The sequence below is a fragment of the Myotis nattereri genome (assembly GCF_964212035.1).
Source record: "Myotis nattereri genome assembly, chromosome: 19".
Taxonomy (NCBI): domain Eukaryota; kingdom Metazoa; phylum Chordata; class Mammalia; order Chiroptera; family Vespertilionidae; genus Myotis; species Myotis nattereri.
In genome coordinates, this window is record NC_138095.1 from 5,125,036 (window position 1) to 5,142,060 (window position 17,025).

The window sequence follows — 17,025 nt, forward strand, 5'->3', positions numbered from 1 at the left end:
CCCTTCTGTATGGCCTTCACTTTTGGTGGATTTGCTTTTGCCATGTTTTCCAGGTGAACCCTGAGATAGACTTTCCTCTTTCTAGCACAGCGAGTGTCTTAGTGCCCAGTGGGCGGGCGCAGGAGCTTGGGGCCCACTCTGGGCGTTGGAGAGGCAAACTCAGGAGCCGCTCATTGATCGCTAGTGTCCCCCGCTTCAGGAACCCACGGCTCTAGAAGCAGTTTCTCATTTAAAATCTACTTGTGTGGTGTGTAACCAATTGCTTTTATCTTTTAGGTAATCACAGACCTGGAGGAGCAGCTAAACCAGCTAACGGAGGACAACGCTGAGCTTAACAACCAAAACTTCTACTTGTCCAAACAACTCGATGAGGCTTCTGGCGCCAATGATGAGATAGTTCAGCTGCGAAGTGAGGTGGACCATCTCCGCCGCGAGATCTCGGAGAGAGAGATGCAACTCACCAGCCAGAAGCAGGTAAGGACAATAACAGTGTCAGCGACCCCTGGTCCCCTCAGGTCAGCGTGAGTGCCTGGCGCATCTCCCCCAGACTGAGCCTGGCCAGGAAATGGGCTCTTGTTATAATCATGTCTGTGTTTTGAAGGCTTGAGGGTTTTAAAAATGGTTTCTAAAAGTGTGTAGTTCTTCTTTGGTTTAATTTTTTTAAGTTAAAAATAGCCCTGGCCAGGTAGTTCAATTGGTTAGAGCAGGGGTGGGCAAACTTTTTGACTCAAGGGCCACAATGGGTTCTTAAACTGGGCCAGAGGGCCGGAACAAAAGCATGGATGGAGTGTTTGTGTGAACTAATATAAATTCAAAGTAAACATCATTACATAAAAGGGTACGGTCTTTTTTTTTTTTTTTTAGTTTTATTCATTTCAAACAGGCCGGATCCAGCCCGCGGGCCATAGTTTGCCCACGGCTGGGTTAGAGCATCATCCTGAGGTTACAGGTTCAATCCCTGGTCAGGGCACATAAAAGAATCAACCAATGAATGCATGTATATGTGGAACAACAAATTGATGCCTCTCTCTCTTTCTCTCTCTGTTTCTTTCTCTTTTCCCTACCCTCTCCCTTTCTCTCACTCTAAAATCAATCAATAGAAAAAAGAGATAAGAATTAAAAAAAATAAAACACACTGCTCCAGGAGGCTAATGTGAGCCTTTGCAGTCTCCTCCCCTGGCCTTGCTTTGGTTTCTGCCTAGAGGAGGTGGCAGAAATAGCCCTTCATCAATTCTTGCCCAGTCCCCTCGATCGGTAGAAGAAAAAGATAGACTGTATTTCAGGCTGTAGTGAGAAATGTGTGCTTTTCTGAAACTGATCTGACAAAAGTAACATCCAGGAAACGCTCACTTGGTACTGATTTGCAGACGATGGAGGCTCTGAAGACCACCTGCACGATGCTGGAAGAACAGGTCATGGACCTGGAGGCCCTGAACGACGAGCTGCTGGAAAAGGAGCGGCAGTGGGAGGCATGGAGGAGCGTCCTCGGTGACGAGAAGTCCCAGTTTGAGTGCCGGGTCCGAGAGTTGCAGAGGATGCTGGACACTGAGAAGCAGAGCAGGTGAGACTCTCTGTTTGTAGACAGCCGATGACAGGTGACCACAGCAGCATCACCCGAGAGTGGTGAACAGGGTGACCAATCGTCCAGCTTTCCCAGGACTGAGGAGTTTCTGGGACAAAAGACTTTCAGCGCTGAAACCGTGAGACCCTTGGGCAGACCAGGATGGGCTGGTCACCCTAGTTGTAACGGTGGTCAGTGTCACTTGGAGTCTGTGGCCTCAGTTGGTGTCCGTATACCCCGAGGAGAGACCCAGAAGGCAGAGCAGGACACATGTCTCAGTGCTTTCTTTGCAGAAACTCTTTCCTCCGGTTCCCTACCCTGGTGGCCTTGTATTGGAGCAAGACCATCACCATTTAAAATATATACTTAATGATTTGAGAGAGAGAGAGAAACATCCATTGATAAGAGAGAATGATTGAGCCTGCAACCCAGGCATGTGCCCTGGACCGGAATCGAACCAGGACCTCCTGGTTCATAGGTCGATGCTCAACCACTGAGCCATGCCAGCCATCACCATTTTAATCCTGGTTGTGAGTGATGCTGGTCTCCCTCTGCCCAGGGGTTTCTCAGCCTTGGCCCTATTCTCAGTGTGGCCTGATAACCCTTTGTCATGGGAGCTGCCGTGTGCATTCTGCTGTGAGCATCCTCCTTTGTCTGTGCCCACTTGATGCCCCTCCTCAAGTTGTGACAACCAAACACGTCGCCAGACATTGTCCAGTGACCCCTGAGGGTGCAAAATCACCCCCAGTTGAGAACAACTGCTCTACAAGAATAGTTTAATTTTCTTTTTCTTTCTTCAGAGGAAAAAAATAGTAAGTCCAGGCAGTCTTCTTCCTCTGTTTTCTCACCTTTGTCTCGCCCCCCCCCCCACCCCCCCGTTCCCCCGTCCCCCCGTCCCATCACCCTGGCACAGAATCCCCTGCAGGCCACGCAGTGCAGGCTGTGTACTGCATAGCTCTAGGCGTGCCGTTCACATCGAAGACATCACCATCACCGGGTGGCAGATTTATGAGGACAGTCTCACCACTCATGGCAGGGAAGTATTTTGCTCTAACAAAATTGCTATATTACAGCAGTTTGCCAACAGATGGAAATAAATGGTCTTGAAATAGGTGTCTTTTTCCAGTGCGCACCAAGGTATCAAATGGGCTAGAGCTAGCCCCACGACTTCCTGTCTGCACAGCTGAGTCGTATTTATCCTTCATAACCTCCCTAATATCACCTTCCTCCGACACTACCTTCCTGTGATACTTCTTTTTTTTTTTTTTTTAAATATATTTTATTGATTTTTTACAGAGAGGAAGGTAAAGAGACAGAGAGTTAGAAACATCGATGAGAGAGAACATCGATCAGCCGCCTCCTGCACATCTCCTACTGGGGATGTGCCCACAACCCAGGTACATGCCCCTGACCGGAATCGAACCTGGGACCCTTCAGTCCGCAGGCCGACGCTCCATCCACTGAGCCAAACCGGTTTCGGCTCCTGTGATACTTCTTAAGCAAGACAACTATACACAGAAACATCTGTCATTCAGTCAGACTCATTTTGGTATTTTTTATGTTTACTTGACCATAGGAGACTCAACTAAATGTGTTGATGTTACATACAGTCTATGCTCAGTTAGTTAAACTAGAAAAGGTTAGAGGCTAAAGATTAAATTTCAAGAGAAATATTCCCTTTTTGCACATCCTCCCACTCAGGGTATTTGCTGATTGTGAGGGGCTGCTGGTTTGCTTCCCTCTTGGGCCCCCGAATCCTCAGGGTATGTTCTGGTTGCATTCACACAGACCCCTCCCCCTGCCCTCAAGTCCAGCTCCTACCCTAGCTGTTTCTAGAGTTCTTCAGAAACAATTTTGGAGGTTGGAGGCTGGCTTCAGCATTAGGAAATACACAGCCACACATGGGAGGTATAATTATGGACTGTGTTTAGGTAGATATTTCATTTATATTTTCAGGGGGCAATTATAACCTCCCCCCCCCCCCCCAATTTGGTGTTATGTGGGATGCTGAGATGAGTAAAGTCTAATTCTTAATTTTTGTCTTCAAGAGGCTAAGAGTCTAATGGAGGAGATAACCTATTCATTCAGATGTTTATCACCTAAAATAGTGGGGTGCGCCAGGAAAGAAATACATTTGTGCTTTGGGTACAGAGCAAGGAGAGGTTACTTCTGAGAGCAGAAGTTGGGGGAGATTTTCTGGAGGACACGGCCTTGAGTTTATCCTTGAAGGCTGAGGCAGGTTGGGTTCGTGGAGCAGGGGAGGGGAGCATTGCCCGTGGAGGAGCTTGCTATACGCCCAGATGTGGAAGAGGCAAAACCTAAGACCTGCATGGGAAGGGAAGTGACTTTTCCAGTTTGTTTCTAGTTTTTCTTTTCTCTAAACTTATTTACAGATACATTCACCAGATTCAAGTTTCGGTTTCCGATGAGCACACAAAGCACTCAGCATCTTGCATATACGTTAAGGAGAGGAAATGGTTGCTCAAATGGGGTCTCCCATGATCCTCTGCACCCAGTGGTCCTTCAGTGGGACTTCGATCCATTTCTGCTCCCACTGGAGGGTGTGGCAGTGTTGACGCATCCCATCAGCCCAGTTGCATTGGGAAGCGTGCCCTTTCCTGTTCAGCCTTTCCAAGCGGCTCCTCACAGGAACTTTACTTTTTAAGAGTATTTTTACCCAAGGCCTAAAGTGGGTCAAACTTTCGCTCTGTAATAAGTCAGGAAGCAAGGCATAGTTTGGAGGGTAGGGCATCTGTCCAGCCTGCAGCCTGTTGGGTTGCTTGTCAGGACTAAAGGTGGGCCAGCCTCCTTTCTCCAGACCGATGATGACAGCGCTTCTGAGAGTGGCCTGTGTTTCCCCGGCAGAGCAAGAGCCGACCAGCGGATCACTGAGTCGCGCCAGGTGGTCGAGCTGGCCGTGAAGGAGCACAAGGCCGAGATTCTCGCTCTGCAGCAGGCTCTCAAAGAGCAGAAGCTGAAAGCCGAGAGCCTCTCTGACAAGGTCGGTGTCCATCCCATCTGCCTTTTAGGAAAACGTCCTCATTTCCTTCTTTTAGATGCAACCTATGGTCAGCATATTTCATGAACAGGCATTTACCCATTCCAGTAAAGCCCCACAGGTAGGTGTCACCATAGGACATCCTTGGTTGGCAGTTGTGTGGGTGAGTGTGGTAGGTACTGGAGCATCACAATCCACCAGTGATTTCTTAGCATCTCCCTGTCTGCCCCTGAGGTCCAGCTTTTGGTTGTGGACGTACAACTGTAGTTTTCTGGCACCTGATTTCTAGAAGGCTTTCTAAGAAGGACTTAATGTTATATTTACAAAGTCGTAGACCAGTGTTTTGGAGATTTTTATCTAAGATCCTTGAAAGAGATTTAGAATAGGTGCTTCAGTGTTACAGATAACAAAAGTGAAGATCAGAGAAATTTCATATATACCTCACAGATACACTTTCATACCCATGTACAGTCATCTGAGTTTTGTATTTTGTATAACTCTTGGTTATTTCATGATTACAAAAGGAATTATTTGGGGTCATTATGGAAGATATAAAAACCACAGAAAATAAAGGAAAAAGTGACTGATCATTCATCACCACTATCTTATTGATAAAGCTATTTGTAATTTGTAGTCTTTTCTTTGTGTGACATGTTGATGTGTACGCACAAACATTTACAAATTTAGGTTCTTACTATAGAAATAGTTTGCAGCTTTTTAAAAACATCATATAGCTAGGGACTTTCCTTGAGTTATAGAATATTTTTTGAACATGTAGTTCTAAAAACAGAAATTACATGGAGGTACCCATTGTAATCTTTCCACTCGTGTTGGAAATTTGAGCTTCTTCCAATTTTTTTTTGTTATTTTAAGTAACAGTGATGAACATAGATCTTTATGGACATCATGATTATTTTCTTACTAGAATTTTATAGAAATAAAATGATTAGATTCAAGGCTAGAGCTTGCCTCTCAGGAATATTCCCGAGTGGCTTTACTTTTTTTTTTTTAACTATGATGAAAATAAATGTGGTATTTAGAGATAAGTGAACTCTTCTGTGTTTAATTTGAAGAAATTCTTTTTCTATTTGACTATTCTTAAAATATTCTATAGCAAAGTCCTACTCAGCCTTTAAGACACCAGGCATCCTGAGACCATCTTTTCTCGATGACCACTGATTCAATATGAATTTATCTTCTCCGTACCTCTTATCAAAATTAACATATTACCAAGCAGCCTCATTCTTTGTGTGCATGTCTAGTTACGGCCACTCCCTGCCTTTGTGATTTGATGTGATGTCCTTGAGAGAGCGTGTCCGTCCTTTTACCCCCAAAGCCCCTGATATTATCTTGGGCAAGAAGTAGGTGTTCAGCATATGACTATTGTTTCATTCAGCCACAGCATGTCAGATAAATAAATTCTTCAGTGGCCGTTCTCTTAGAACTTGTCATGGCTGTATATATGACCCATCCCTTACAGATCACTCCTATCCTTACAGAAATGGCCTCCATAAGGCTTATCTCCACCGTGGACTTGTGTGGTAAACTTCCAAAACATAGTGTTTATGTTCTGACCTTCAGAACTTGGTTATTCTTTACATGTGAAGGTTTGTGGCTATTTGCAAAAGTCATTAGCATCCAACATTCCTAAATGTGGTATCATGGCCACTTCCCCTATGTCCAGCTCAGTGACCTGGAGAAGAAACACGCCATGCTTGAAATGAACGCCCGGAGTTTGCAGCAGAAACTGGAGACCGAGCGTGAGCTCAAGCAGAGGCTCCTGGAGGAGGTGAGTGGGAACTCCTGGCACATGGGCCAGGCGGGGTTTCGAAAGTGAACAGTTGTGTTCGGGTGGTCAGGGCCAAATTAGACTTTCAGATTTTGCAATTGGAATTTTAGAGGAAGAGTAAAGTTAAAAGACGTGTCATGAAGGCCAGAGGGCCTCTGACATTTGCGCCCTCCCACACGGCGCTTAACAGGGTGGGGCCCATGGTGGGTGTGTGCCCAGTGAGAGTTTATTAAGTATGTGGGTGAATGAAAATTGTGTTAAATTGTTCTTAATATCCAAAGTCTATTAAGTTTTCAGGCTGGTAGAACATCCATGCAAATCCGCGGTGTGCACGGGGCAGAGACTTGATTGTGGTGAGCACCAAGTTTCATAAAGACTTGAGTATTCAGCTAATTCAATTTAAAAAATGATGCCCTGCTTTTGAGACACAAAATGAAAAGCTCCAGTGATCTCTTACACCCGTTCCTTCTGCTATTTCCTGAACTTTGTAGCAGAAATCTGAACATTGCTAATTAAAATGGTAACTACTTCCCACTCCCACGCAAAGCCCTCTGTGTTGAATCACTAATTATTTCGCTTTGTTCATTAGAATGGACCAACCAAGACAAACACACTGTGTAAAGATATTTAACAAGAAGTTGGACTTCCGGAGTGTTCTCTTTAACCCATAGTGAGCCTGGCACTTGGATTAACCGAGTGCTTGTCTGCTTAATTGGGGTTTTATTGTATGGTGCCCATAGCTGCCAAAGGGCTCTGCTGGTAGAAATAATATCGCTGTGCTACTAAGTTTGAACAAATGTGGTGAAAATTGTGCAGGTAAATATGGAATGTATGATAGAATAAAACTTTAAAAAATGTGGGTGGGAGTTTGGGAAGGATCAGGAGACAGAGGTGGTGATGGTTACACAACCTGTGAATGTATTTAGTGCCACTGACCGGCACACTTAAAAATGGTTAAAATGTTAAATTTTATGTGCTATATATTTTGCCACATGAAATATTTAAATAAACTTAATTATATAGATGAGTGAGAAGTTTATGAAAGGTAGGACTAAGCACACTCTAATAGAAATTTAAAAGTGTACTTGTGCCGGCCTGGGTGGCTCAGTGGTTGAGCATTGACCTGTGAACCAGGAGGTCATGGTTCAATTCTCGGTCAGGGCATGTGCCTGGGTTGCAGGCTCCATCCCTACTGTGGGGTGTGCAGGAGGCAGCCAATCAATGATTCTCTGTCATCATTGATATTTCTGTCTCTATCCCTCTGCCTTCCTCCCTGAAATCAATAAAAATATATTTTAAAAATATATTTAAAATATTAAAAAAATAGAAGCCTACTGGGTAGTCAAATAGAGAGTTGTGGTCTTTTAACAGGAATGAATAGGCAGTGTCCTCACTTTAGCACATGTTGGAAACGGAAAGAGCAGAGATAATCAATGATGTCGTCTGTCCTATTTTCTTTCCGAGGAAGGAGAGTTGGCCCTGACAGCTCAGTGCTTTGGTCCAAGGTTACATGGTGAGTCAGTGACAATGCTAGGAATAGAATGCTGGAATCGGAGTCAGTCCCCTCTTCTCACTTCTAAACCACAGGAGAACATTTCCAGTTCCTAGTCTGTACCTCACAGACATCTGGCTGACATTGAGTTTGAGGCAAATTTCACTGACAGTTGAAACCATTATGAAACATAGAATGATCTTTATTGTCCAAAATGGGGCTCAGCTCCTTGGCTGTGGTATGCACCCGGCAAGCATGTGACCGAGGGCTTAACCCAGCTGTCCTCATCTTAGGCACAGAGACTTGTCAATGCGGCCAGCATCAGAGTCTCTGAGCTGGACAGAATGTTTATGTGTCATCTAGCCCAATTCTCAGCACTTGCACCACTGTTCCCAGACTTTATTGGTGGCTCTTTCTCCCAAATCCTTCCTCTTGGGCCCTAAATGGCCTCAGAAGCTTTCTGACATGACACTTTCCAGCCACTGTTAGTCCATTAGAAGTAATGACAGAGATTAAAGTCCATTGCTAATCCTGGTGAAATTAATTTCCAACCCAAGCTAGGGAATCTCTTCCCCAACATTCCTCACATGGGTCTCATTGAATCACGGCCTAAACACAGTGACTTTGGACATCCCAGCCCTTTTCTCAGCAACTCAGATTCTCACAAAGTCTTAATTTGAGCTAACACGTATAACTTCCACCCACTGGTTCTATTAGGTTGAAACATTTGCAAATAGAACGTAGTCTGATATTCCCAACTGAAATAGCAGATCAGTATTGATTACTTGGTGATTAAGCAGAATAGCTGATGTTTAATTAGCACTTACTACGTGCCAGTGCCTTTCTGAGGCGTTTACATGAATCAGCTCCCACAGTCTGTGACAGTTCTGTAAGGCAACCACTGATGCCAGTGACATGGTCTAAGTTGCTCCCCACTCGATTCACCTCATCTTTTCTAAACAGTGCATTTCAAGTTGGCGATGTTCTTTTCTGGTGGATTGATCTTTCCAGAGAGTCCCTCAGAGTCCCGAGGTCTGGAAGTACGGACATGGTGGGCACCTCCACTCCCTCCAGACTCTGTAACCTCTGCCGTGCCCTGGGCTCCTGGGGGCTTTATCGTGCCCCTGACACCACTGACCTGTGAGGTCACCGTCTGCCCTTCCACAAGTGGTTTTTTGTTTGTTTGTTTTTACATTTTTGTGTTTTGTATTTATTCAGTTGAAGTTTTTAAAAATACCCCCCTATTGAATATTCTCTTGTTAGTTTTCAGCCGTCTTTCCAGCCACCAGGGTCGTTACAGGCTCTGGTTTCTGTCATCTAGATCCTTCCTGCTTCTTCCCAGTCTCATGTCACCTCATAAAACTGTGGGACAGATCTAAGTACATAGCTACAGCCTTCCTTTCAGTCTAACACTGGCCAGGCATAGCTGCCACTTGCCTCTCTTTGGGAAGCAGGCAAATGGTTTTGAAAAACATTTTATTGATTACAAATGTCATTCTTACTTGTTTTTTATTATGGTAACTAAGCAGCCTGTTTCTTGGAAAGCTAAGGCACGGTTGTTGTGTTTATTCTAGAAAAAAACCTTGGGTCTGGCTGTCACCAAACACACTCTTGTCCCCAGCATTTGCTTCTCTGCTTCCTGCCTAGTAATTAATGTCCTAAAATAGCGGGGAGAAGCTTAAGAGTGTAATTTACAAATCACTCCTGCTGCGAGGGATGGATAGCTCCCTTGAATAGGTTATCTTAGCTGTTCTTCTTCTTCTTCTTTTTAAAGTATTTTAGGGGGTTCTGTGGTTCGATTCAGAAATTCCAGGTTGGCTCACAGACCAGGTGATGTCTGACAATATCTCTTGCCTCCTGGGGAACTGATAGGGGAGAGGCTGGCAGAGTAGGTGGGGCAAGAAAGAGCACCTGAGCTGGATGGAGGGAAGAAAGAAGGAGAGAGGAGGTAGAGAGTATTAAAACTCATGAAGCATCTGCTGTATGCTTGGCACTGCACCCAGTATGTCCCCCAGTGAGGGCAGGTGTTACACCCACTTTCAGATGAAGAAACTGAGGCTCTGAGAGGCAGTATGAGCTACCCTGTGTCATATGACTGATCAGTGTTAGCATCAGTATTTAAACCAGGGTCTCTCACATTCTAAAACCCAGCTTCCTCTCCTTGTGCTGTGATGCCTCAAGGAATCGGGCACCTCTCAAGAGGAGGGCAGAGAAACAGGTGGAGGGAAGGGCAGTCAGACAGACAAGGTCAGCAAACTGAGGTCAGGGGGAGCCTCGGCCTGCTGGGTCCCTGGGTCCGAGAGCTCTGCCATTGGCTCTGCAGGTCCGCGAGCACTGCCATTGGCTCTGCAGGTCCGCGAGCTCTGCCATTGGCTCTGCAGGTCCGAGAGCTCTGCCATTGGCTCTGCAGGTCCGCGAGCACTGCCATTGGCTCTGCAGGTCCGCGAGCTCTGCCATTGGCTCTGCAGGTCCGCGAGCACTGCCATTGGCTCTGCAGGTCCGCGAGCTCTGCCATTGGCTCTGCAGGTCCGAGAGCTCTGCCATTGGCTCTGCAGGTCCGAGAGCACTGCCATTGGCTCTGCAGGTCCGCGAGCACTGCCATTGGCTCTGCAGGTCCGCGAGCTCTGCCATTGGCTCTGCAGGTCCGAGAGCTCTGCCATTGGCGCTGTCTGCGGGGAGCCCGCGGTGATGTGTGTTGCTCCTCATTAGCTCTCTGTCCTCAAGTCCGCAGGGGCGTGGGCCGCTGGGAAGGGCGTTGTGGGTCACAGCAGCGTGGTTAGCCGGGAGCCCAGGGCTGGAGGAAATCAAGCAGTCTTGTCAGGAGAGCTGTTCTCTCCTGCTTTCCACAAACAGGCGATTTAGGAAAGAGAGCAATGAGACCAGGACCGCGATAGCCTGCCCTATTTTGGGTTGATTTTCCATTATAAATTTGGAAACTTATAATTTCCATTATAAATTCTAGCACAGAACTATATTTCCAATAAACTGAACTGAAAACTTTCTCTGGGTTTTACCAACACTTTACTGAATCTGGGATCTTCCTCTTCCCACACAGTAGAAATGTTTCCCACAGCTGTGGCTACTGCATGCTTATTGGGGTCCCTCAGCCTGACAAGGTGCTCTAAGTTAGAAGGGATGTGGCCCTAACCGGTTTGGCTCAGTGGATAGAGCGTCAGCCTGCGGACTCAAGGGTCCCAGGTTCGATTCTGGTCAAGGGCATATACCTTGGGTGTGGGCACATACCCAGTAGGGAGTTGCAGGAGGCAGCTGATCGATGTTTCTCTGTCATCGATGTTTCTAACTTTCTATCCCTCTCTCTTCCTCTCTGTAAGAAATCAATAAAATATGTTTAAAAAAAAAGAAGGGATGTGATTCCCCTTTGTGTAGCCCCCAGGCGTGGACAAATGATTTCTCCTAACAGCAATTGAGGTTTTAAAACCAAACAATAAGGACAAATTGATTGTCAAGGCATTAAGTTACACAGCCTTACATGTCAACTCAGGCAGCTCACACTCTTAAATCCCAAGTAGCCTTCATTGCAGCTCTGACTGGGGAGCCAGACCCAGCAGCCTGGACCTCCTGTTACAGTGGGCGCCCGGTTACCTGCTGGCCTGCAGAGGTTTCTGTGCAGATTCTTTTTAACTGGGCCTGCATCACTGTGGAATAGGAGACAGTTGTTAATTCTGGAATGAGATGATTTCGGAAGCTGCACTCTTGGTGTCAGGCCTGAATGCGTTTGGTAGTAGGAACCGTGTGGGAACACATGTTGTGAGTGTAGTGAGCCCTTTTCTGGCCTTCCTTCCCGCCAGCAAGCCAAACTACAGCAGCAGATGGACCTGCAGAAGAGTCACATTTTCCGTCTGACTCAAGGGTTGCAAGAAGCTCTAGATCGGGCTGATCTGCTGAAAACAGAAAGGAGTGATCTGGAATATCAGCTGGAAAATATTCAGGTGAGACCTGGCAGAGGGAATTTACATAACAGGTGCCTGCGGAGCCACAGCCTGGTGGCTAAGAGCCAGCTGGTGAAACGGTCAGTATCTTCATGCTGTGCACTGTTGTGTATTTCCCCCAGGACTTCATTACGAGCATTTCCAAATATTCAGAGAAGTTGGAAAACTTCTATACCGATTACCCCTGAGATTCTAGTATTAGCCACTTGCTATTTTTACCTTTTCACTTTTTTATCCATCCATCAGTCCATGCCCTCCTCCCCGCCCGCCCCCCCCCCACACACACACACACACACACACACACACACACACACACACACACCCTTTTGGCTATAAGAATAGGACTGAGTAAATCAATATTGACTGAGTATGTTTGTGTTGAATTTTCATATGCTAGTATGCTACTGACTGTATTTTTTATTTTCTTAAAGTATCAAATTTAAAAGTATACTTCCTTCTGGGTCTGAGGTTGTTTTTGTTCTGATGAATTTCAGGTTCTCTATTCTCATGAAAAGGTGAAAATGGAGGGCACTATTTCTCAACAAACCAAACTTATTGATTTTCTGCAAGCCAAAATGGACCAACCTGCTAAAAAGAAAAAGGTGGGTCATCGTGTTTGAAAAGGGGGACTTGACATTTCGCCCAACCATAATGATGGTTCAGGGAAAACCATGGTGATACATAATCCAGGGAACATTGAAGAAAACAAAATGTGCATTTTTTATTTTATTTTGGGTTGAAATGTAGGTTTTGAGATAATCAGAATAGCCCTCAAAGAGAGGATATCATTGTCAATTCTGTACTTTATGTTCATGGTTTTAAAATTGTAGTGCCTGTCTCTGTTAAGGGAGTAATTTTTTTTTTAACCTAAGAAACTGGGAAGACAGCAGAGAAAGGTTTATACATGGGTCACCATACAGGTCTCCAAAGGGGGGGTCTCAGCTCATGCGTACGGGACTCCAGAGGGATTAGGTCACAGGTATGGGACTTTAGAGAGATTACAGGCCACGTGTATGGGACTCCAGAAAAGACTAGGAATCACCTGGCCCAGTCATTTTGATTGGCTCATGAGAGAGCTGAAGCAACCAGTTCGAAGTGCCTGACTGGACAGTTACATCCTCCACCAAGTACTGCTCCGTCCTTTTAAAGTTGTAGCAGACAAATTAAAAATTAGCCAAAAAGTCTTCCCAAACAAGCAACTATGGGCAGGGTTTCATATGGTATAGATGAACACGGGAAGATTTTTTTCTAGTTGTTTCAGACATGGAAGAAAGGACACAGAGAGAGAGAGAGAGAGAGAGAGAGAGACAGAGACAGAGACAGAGACAGAGACATCGATGTGAGAGAGATACATCAATTGGTTGCTCCTGCATGCATCCCAACAGGGATGAACCTGAACCTAGCTATGTGCCCTGACTGGGAATCGAACCCGTGGCCTTCTGATGCATGGGAGATGCTGCAACTAACTGATCTCTACCGGTTAGGGTGGAACTTTCTTTTTTTTTAATAAGCCTAGCACATTCTTTTCTGAACCACTGAAGCCCTCCTTTGAGGTTTGGCCAAGTGTTCTCAGTTTGCAAAGGTCTCTAAGGAGTTTTGTTTCCTTCCAAAGGCGGTCCTACCCTAGAGTAGCAGTGGCAGGGCCTTCCCAGAACAGGCCTCTGATGACGGATACTGAGGCTTGAAGGGGCACGCGGTCTCCATGAGCCCAGTGCTGCATTTACAGTGAGGATGAGAGCAGCATTTGCAAGCAGCCTCCTACTGAGTAGTGGCTGCGGGGGAAGTAATTTCTTGCACACTGTGTGACTGTGTTTGTTATGCTTATGATATCTAATCTTTTTTATTTTAGCAGTGGACTGTTATCTGATTATGTCACTTGATGTAGTTAGGGTGTTTCCATTTTTTTGTTTTTATTTTGTCTCATTATATGGTTTCCTTTTTTTCTTTTATGTACAACACATGTCTCCACTTGCATTTTTTTTTGAGTAAGCCCCTAATTCTGACATAATTTTAGCATTCCATTTTTTGTTGCTTCTGTTTTTTATAACACTCTTCTCTGTGTCTTGTAACTAAGCATCATGAGACAAATTCAAGGCAAGAGTGATTTCCGAACCATCTCTCCTGACTCCATCCTCCACTTCCATTTTTTGAGGGTAAAGAATCAGGAAATGGCTCTCCTCCTTGGGAATGCTTAAGGAAGAGGTGGTGGCAATCCAAGCATCTTTAAACCCTCTCGGTGAAAATTTGCGCATCCCTATTTTTTCCAGCCGCTGGAATGGGCTGTGGCCCTCTCCCCTCCCCCTCACATGCCATTTTTACTAAATCCGCTTACAGTGAGTATGCTCCTGGCTTTCGTGGTGTGCTCCTCCCAAGTCAGCGTTCCTTTAGCTAGCGTCAAGTGCCAGTCTCCAGGAGTTAGGAGATATCTCTGTTTCCATTGCTAGGGTTTATTTAGTCGACGGAAAGAGGACCCTGCTTTGCCCACACAGGTTCCTCTGCAGTACAATGAGCTGAAGGTGGCTCTGGAGAAGGAGAAAGCTCGCTGTGCTGAGCTAGAGGAAGCCCTTCAGAAGACCCGCATCGAGCTCCGCTCCGCCCGCGAGGAAGGTAGGGCTCCCAGCTCTCTAGGCAGTGTTAGGACCCACCCCGAGGAGGTTTTCAAGACCAGCTCGGCATCTGTATTTATGGCCTGTGAGCTTTCAGTCCAGACACCCAAAATCTGAACAATTCATGGCATCCTTGGCGTTGCTGATTTGGTACAATGATGTCCCTTTAGTTTGGGGTCCTTGAAAGACAGCCTGGGGCAGCCCATGGGCTCGGGTCTCTTGGTGACTTGGCTGACCAAAAGGCATTGGACTGCTCTCTCCCCAGCTGCTCACCGGAAAGCCACCGACCATCCGCACCCATCCACACCAGCCACTGCGAGGCAGCAGATTGCCATGTCTGCCATCGTGCGGTCGCCCGAGCACCAGCCCAGTGCCATGAGCCTGCTCGCCCCGCCGTCCAGCCGTAGAAAGGAGTCTTCAACTCCAGAGGGTACGTTCTCAAGCCATTGGAGTTTGGTTGACATTTTTTTTTCATTAAGCAATACGGTAAAAATGATAAGCAATAACATTAAGGGATAAGGAGTAAGAATCAAATCTCTCCATCCTCCCAATCCTAGTTCCCTTACCCAGAGTCAACCACTGTGTTCATCCAGCAGTGGTTCATGGAGCTGCATGTCTGTTTTACTCACATATTTTATATTATATAATCATATTTAAAGAGTCTGAGAAAATAAGCTTGTTTTTCTTAGGCCTTTTTTCTTTTATAAATATCAGAGCACACTGTGTTATACACCACAAAACACCTTTCTTCTTTTAGTTAAAATGTTATCTGCGAGTGTGTCATATAAACACACACGGATGGATCTCATCCTTTCCAAGGGATGCATAGTGCTCCATGGGGTGGGTATGTGACTCACCTGTTACACCAGGCGCTGGTGGTGGGCATCTTTGTTATTTCCAGTTGCTTGTTACCATACACCCTGTGCCTCTGGGCAGTGTAGCTGTAGGGTATGCTCTTAGGGAAGGAATCACTGTGTTGCAGGTTATGTGCTTTTTGAGTGTTGTTAGTTCATGCGGGTTTATATTCCTACCAACAGTCTAAGGAGTTTTCTTTATAGTCTCAGAAGTATTCTGTTCACCCAGAGATGAAAAGGACTTAAAGAAGGAGGTTGGAAAGTCTTAGGGAGAGTGGAGTAGAGCTGTGATTTAGCATCATGGTATCACCATCAAACCGACTTTCGTCATAAATATTGTAACTCTCCATGGCATTCTGCTGGTTTTCTTCAATGATAATATCATCTGTTTTCTCTGTTTACATAACACTGAATCAGTCAAAGAACTTTACCCTTAAGGTCACTAAAATGGTGATGTTAACAGGAAAGAAAGGTTCCTGGCTCTGGTGTCTGTTGACAGGGCTGTGGAGAGTGGCTCCCTGAGCACTTTGTGATGCTCGGAGCACTTCCTTCGGGTGCCTTGAACGTGAGCATGTCATTTATTCCTTATAACTTTGTGGTAAAGGAAGGGGGGTGATGTTAAATGGTGAATGTAATTTGTATTCAGAAATTTCTTAGTGTTGTCTCTAGTTAACTAAGTTCTAGGTCACTATTGAGAGGGGGCCTATTAAAAGGGAAAAAAACATCTTATTAATTTTAACAGATAGGAATATAAGTGTAAGAATCTGTTTCTTAAGGCTTAAAAGTTGGGTTTTTAACATGAGGTTATTCATAATGGAACTAGACATTAAGGGAGAATTCTTGAGTCAGCTTATCCAATCCTATATAATAAAAGCCTAATAAGCTAAGTGTCTGGTCGTCTGGTTGTCCATTCAACCAATCAAAGTGTGATATGCTAACGATATGCTAAGGCCGCTCAACTGCTCACTATGACACGCACTAACCACCAGGGGGCAGACGTTCCGACTGGTAGGTTAGCTTGCTGTTGGGGTCTGGCCAATCGGGACTGAGCAAGACAGGCTGGACATGCCCTGGAGCCCTCCCGTGGTCCCTCCCCAACTGACCAACCTCCCACGTCCCTCCCTGGCCCCAATTATGCACCAGTGGAGTCCCTCGGACTGGCCTGCACCCTTTCACAATCCAGGACCCCTTGGGGGATATCGGAGAGCCAGTTTCAGCCCGATACCACAGGCCAGGCTGAAGGACCCCAATGGTGCACAAATTCATGCATTGGGCCTCTAGTACTATCTAATAAAAGAGAAACATGGTAATTGGCGTATGACCGCTACCCTTCCCATTGGCTAATCAGCGAGATATGCAAATTAACTGCCAGCCAAGATGGCGGCCGGCAGCCAGGCAGCTTGAAACTAACATGAGGCTTGCTTGCTTCAGTGACAGAGGACTCCAGCGTTCCCCGCCTGCCTTGCCGGCCTCTGAGCCTGCAGTTTAAGAAACATTGTAACAAATATAGAAGCTAAACAAAACCCCAGAAACCAGCTTTCAGCGAGCCGGGATCTCAGAGCTGGAGTTGATACAGAGTTTCGATTATAGAACGGAAACAAACCAGATACCTGCTTTCAGGAGTGGAGGCCTAAGAGCTGGAGCCTCAGAGCTAAAGCTGGCCCAGAATAAAAAAAGAAAAAGAAAAAAGGAGGGGTTGGGAGCTTCTGTCACCTGCCAGCCTGAAAACAGCCCTCAGCCCCTCACCCAGACTGGCCAGGCACCCCAGTGGGGAC

The 17,025-nt window shown here is 45.9% G+C and overlaps 1 protein-coding gene across 2 annotated transcripts in view; it reads left to right on the forward strand.

The window, feature by feature from the left end:
* The window catches only part of CIT (citron rho-interacting serine/threonine kinase), a 138,280-nt gene that overhangs the window by 97,755 nt on the left and 23,500 nt on the right, over positions 1-17,025 (forward strand). For both annotated transcript variants that reach the window (XM_081113434.1, XM_081113435.1), the window contains exons 19-26: positions 277-474; positions 1,368-1,561; positions 4,427-4,562; positions 6,244-6,348; positions 11,650-11,790; positions 12,285-12,392; positions 14,280-14,397; positions 14,662-14,826. In XM_081113434.1, coding sequence (XP_080969560.1) covers positions 277-474; positions 1,368-1,561; positions 4,427-4,562; positions 6,244-6,348; positions 11,650-11,790; positions 12,285-12,392; positions 14,280-14,397; positions 14,662-14,826 — 1,165 coding nt within the window. The remainder of the gene's footprint in view (positions 1-276; positions 475-1,367; positions 1,562-4,426; positions 4,563-6,243; positions 6,349-11,649; positions 11,791-12,284; positions 12,393-14,279; positions 14,398-14,661; positions 14,827-17,025) is intronic.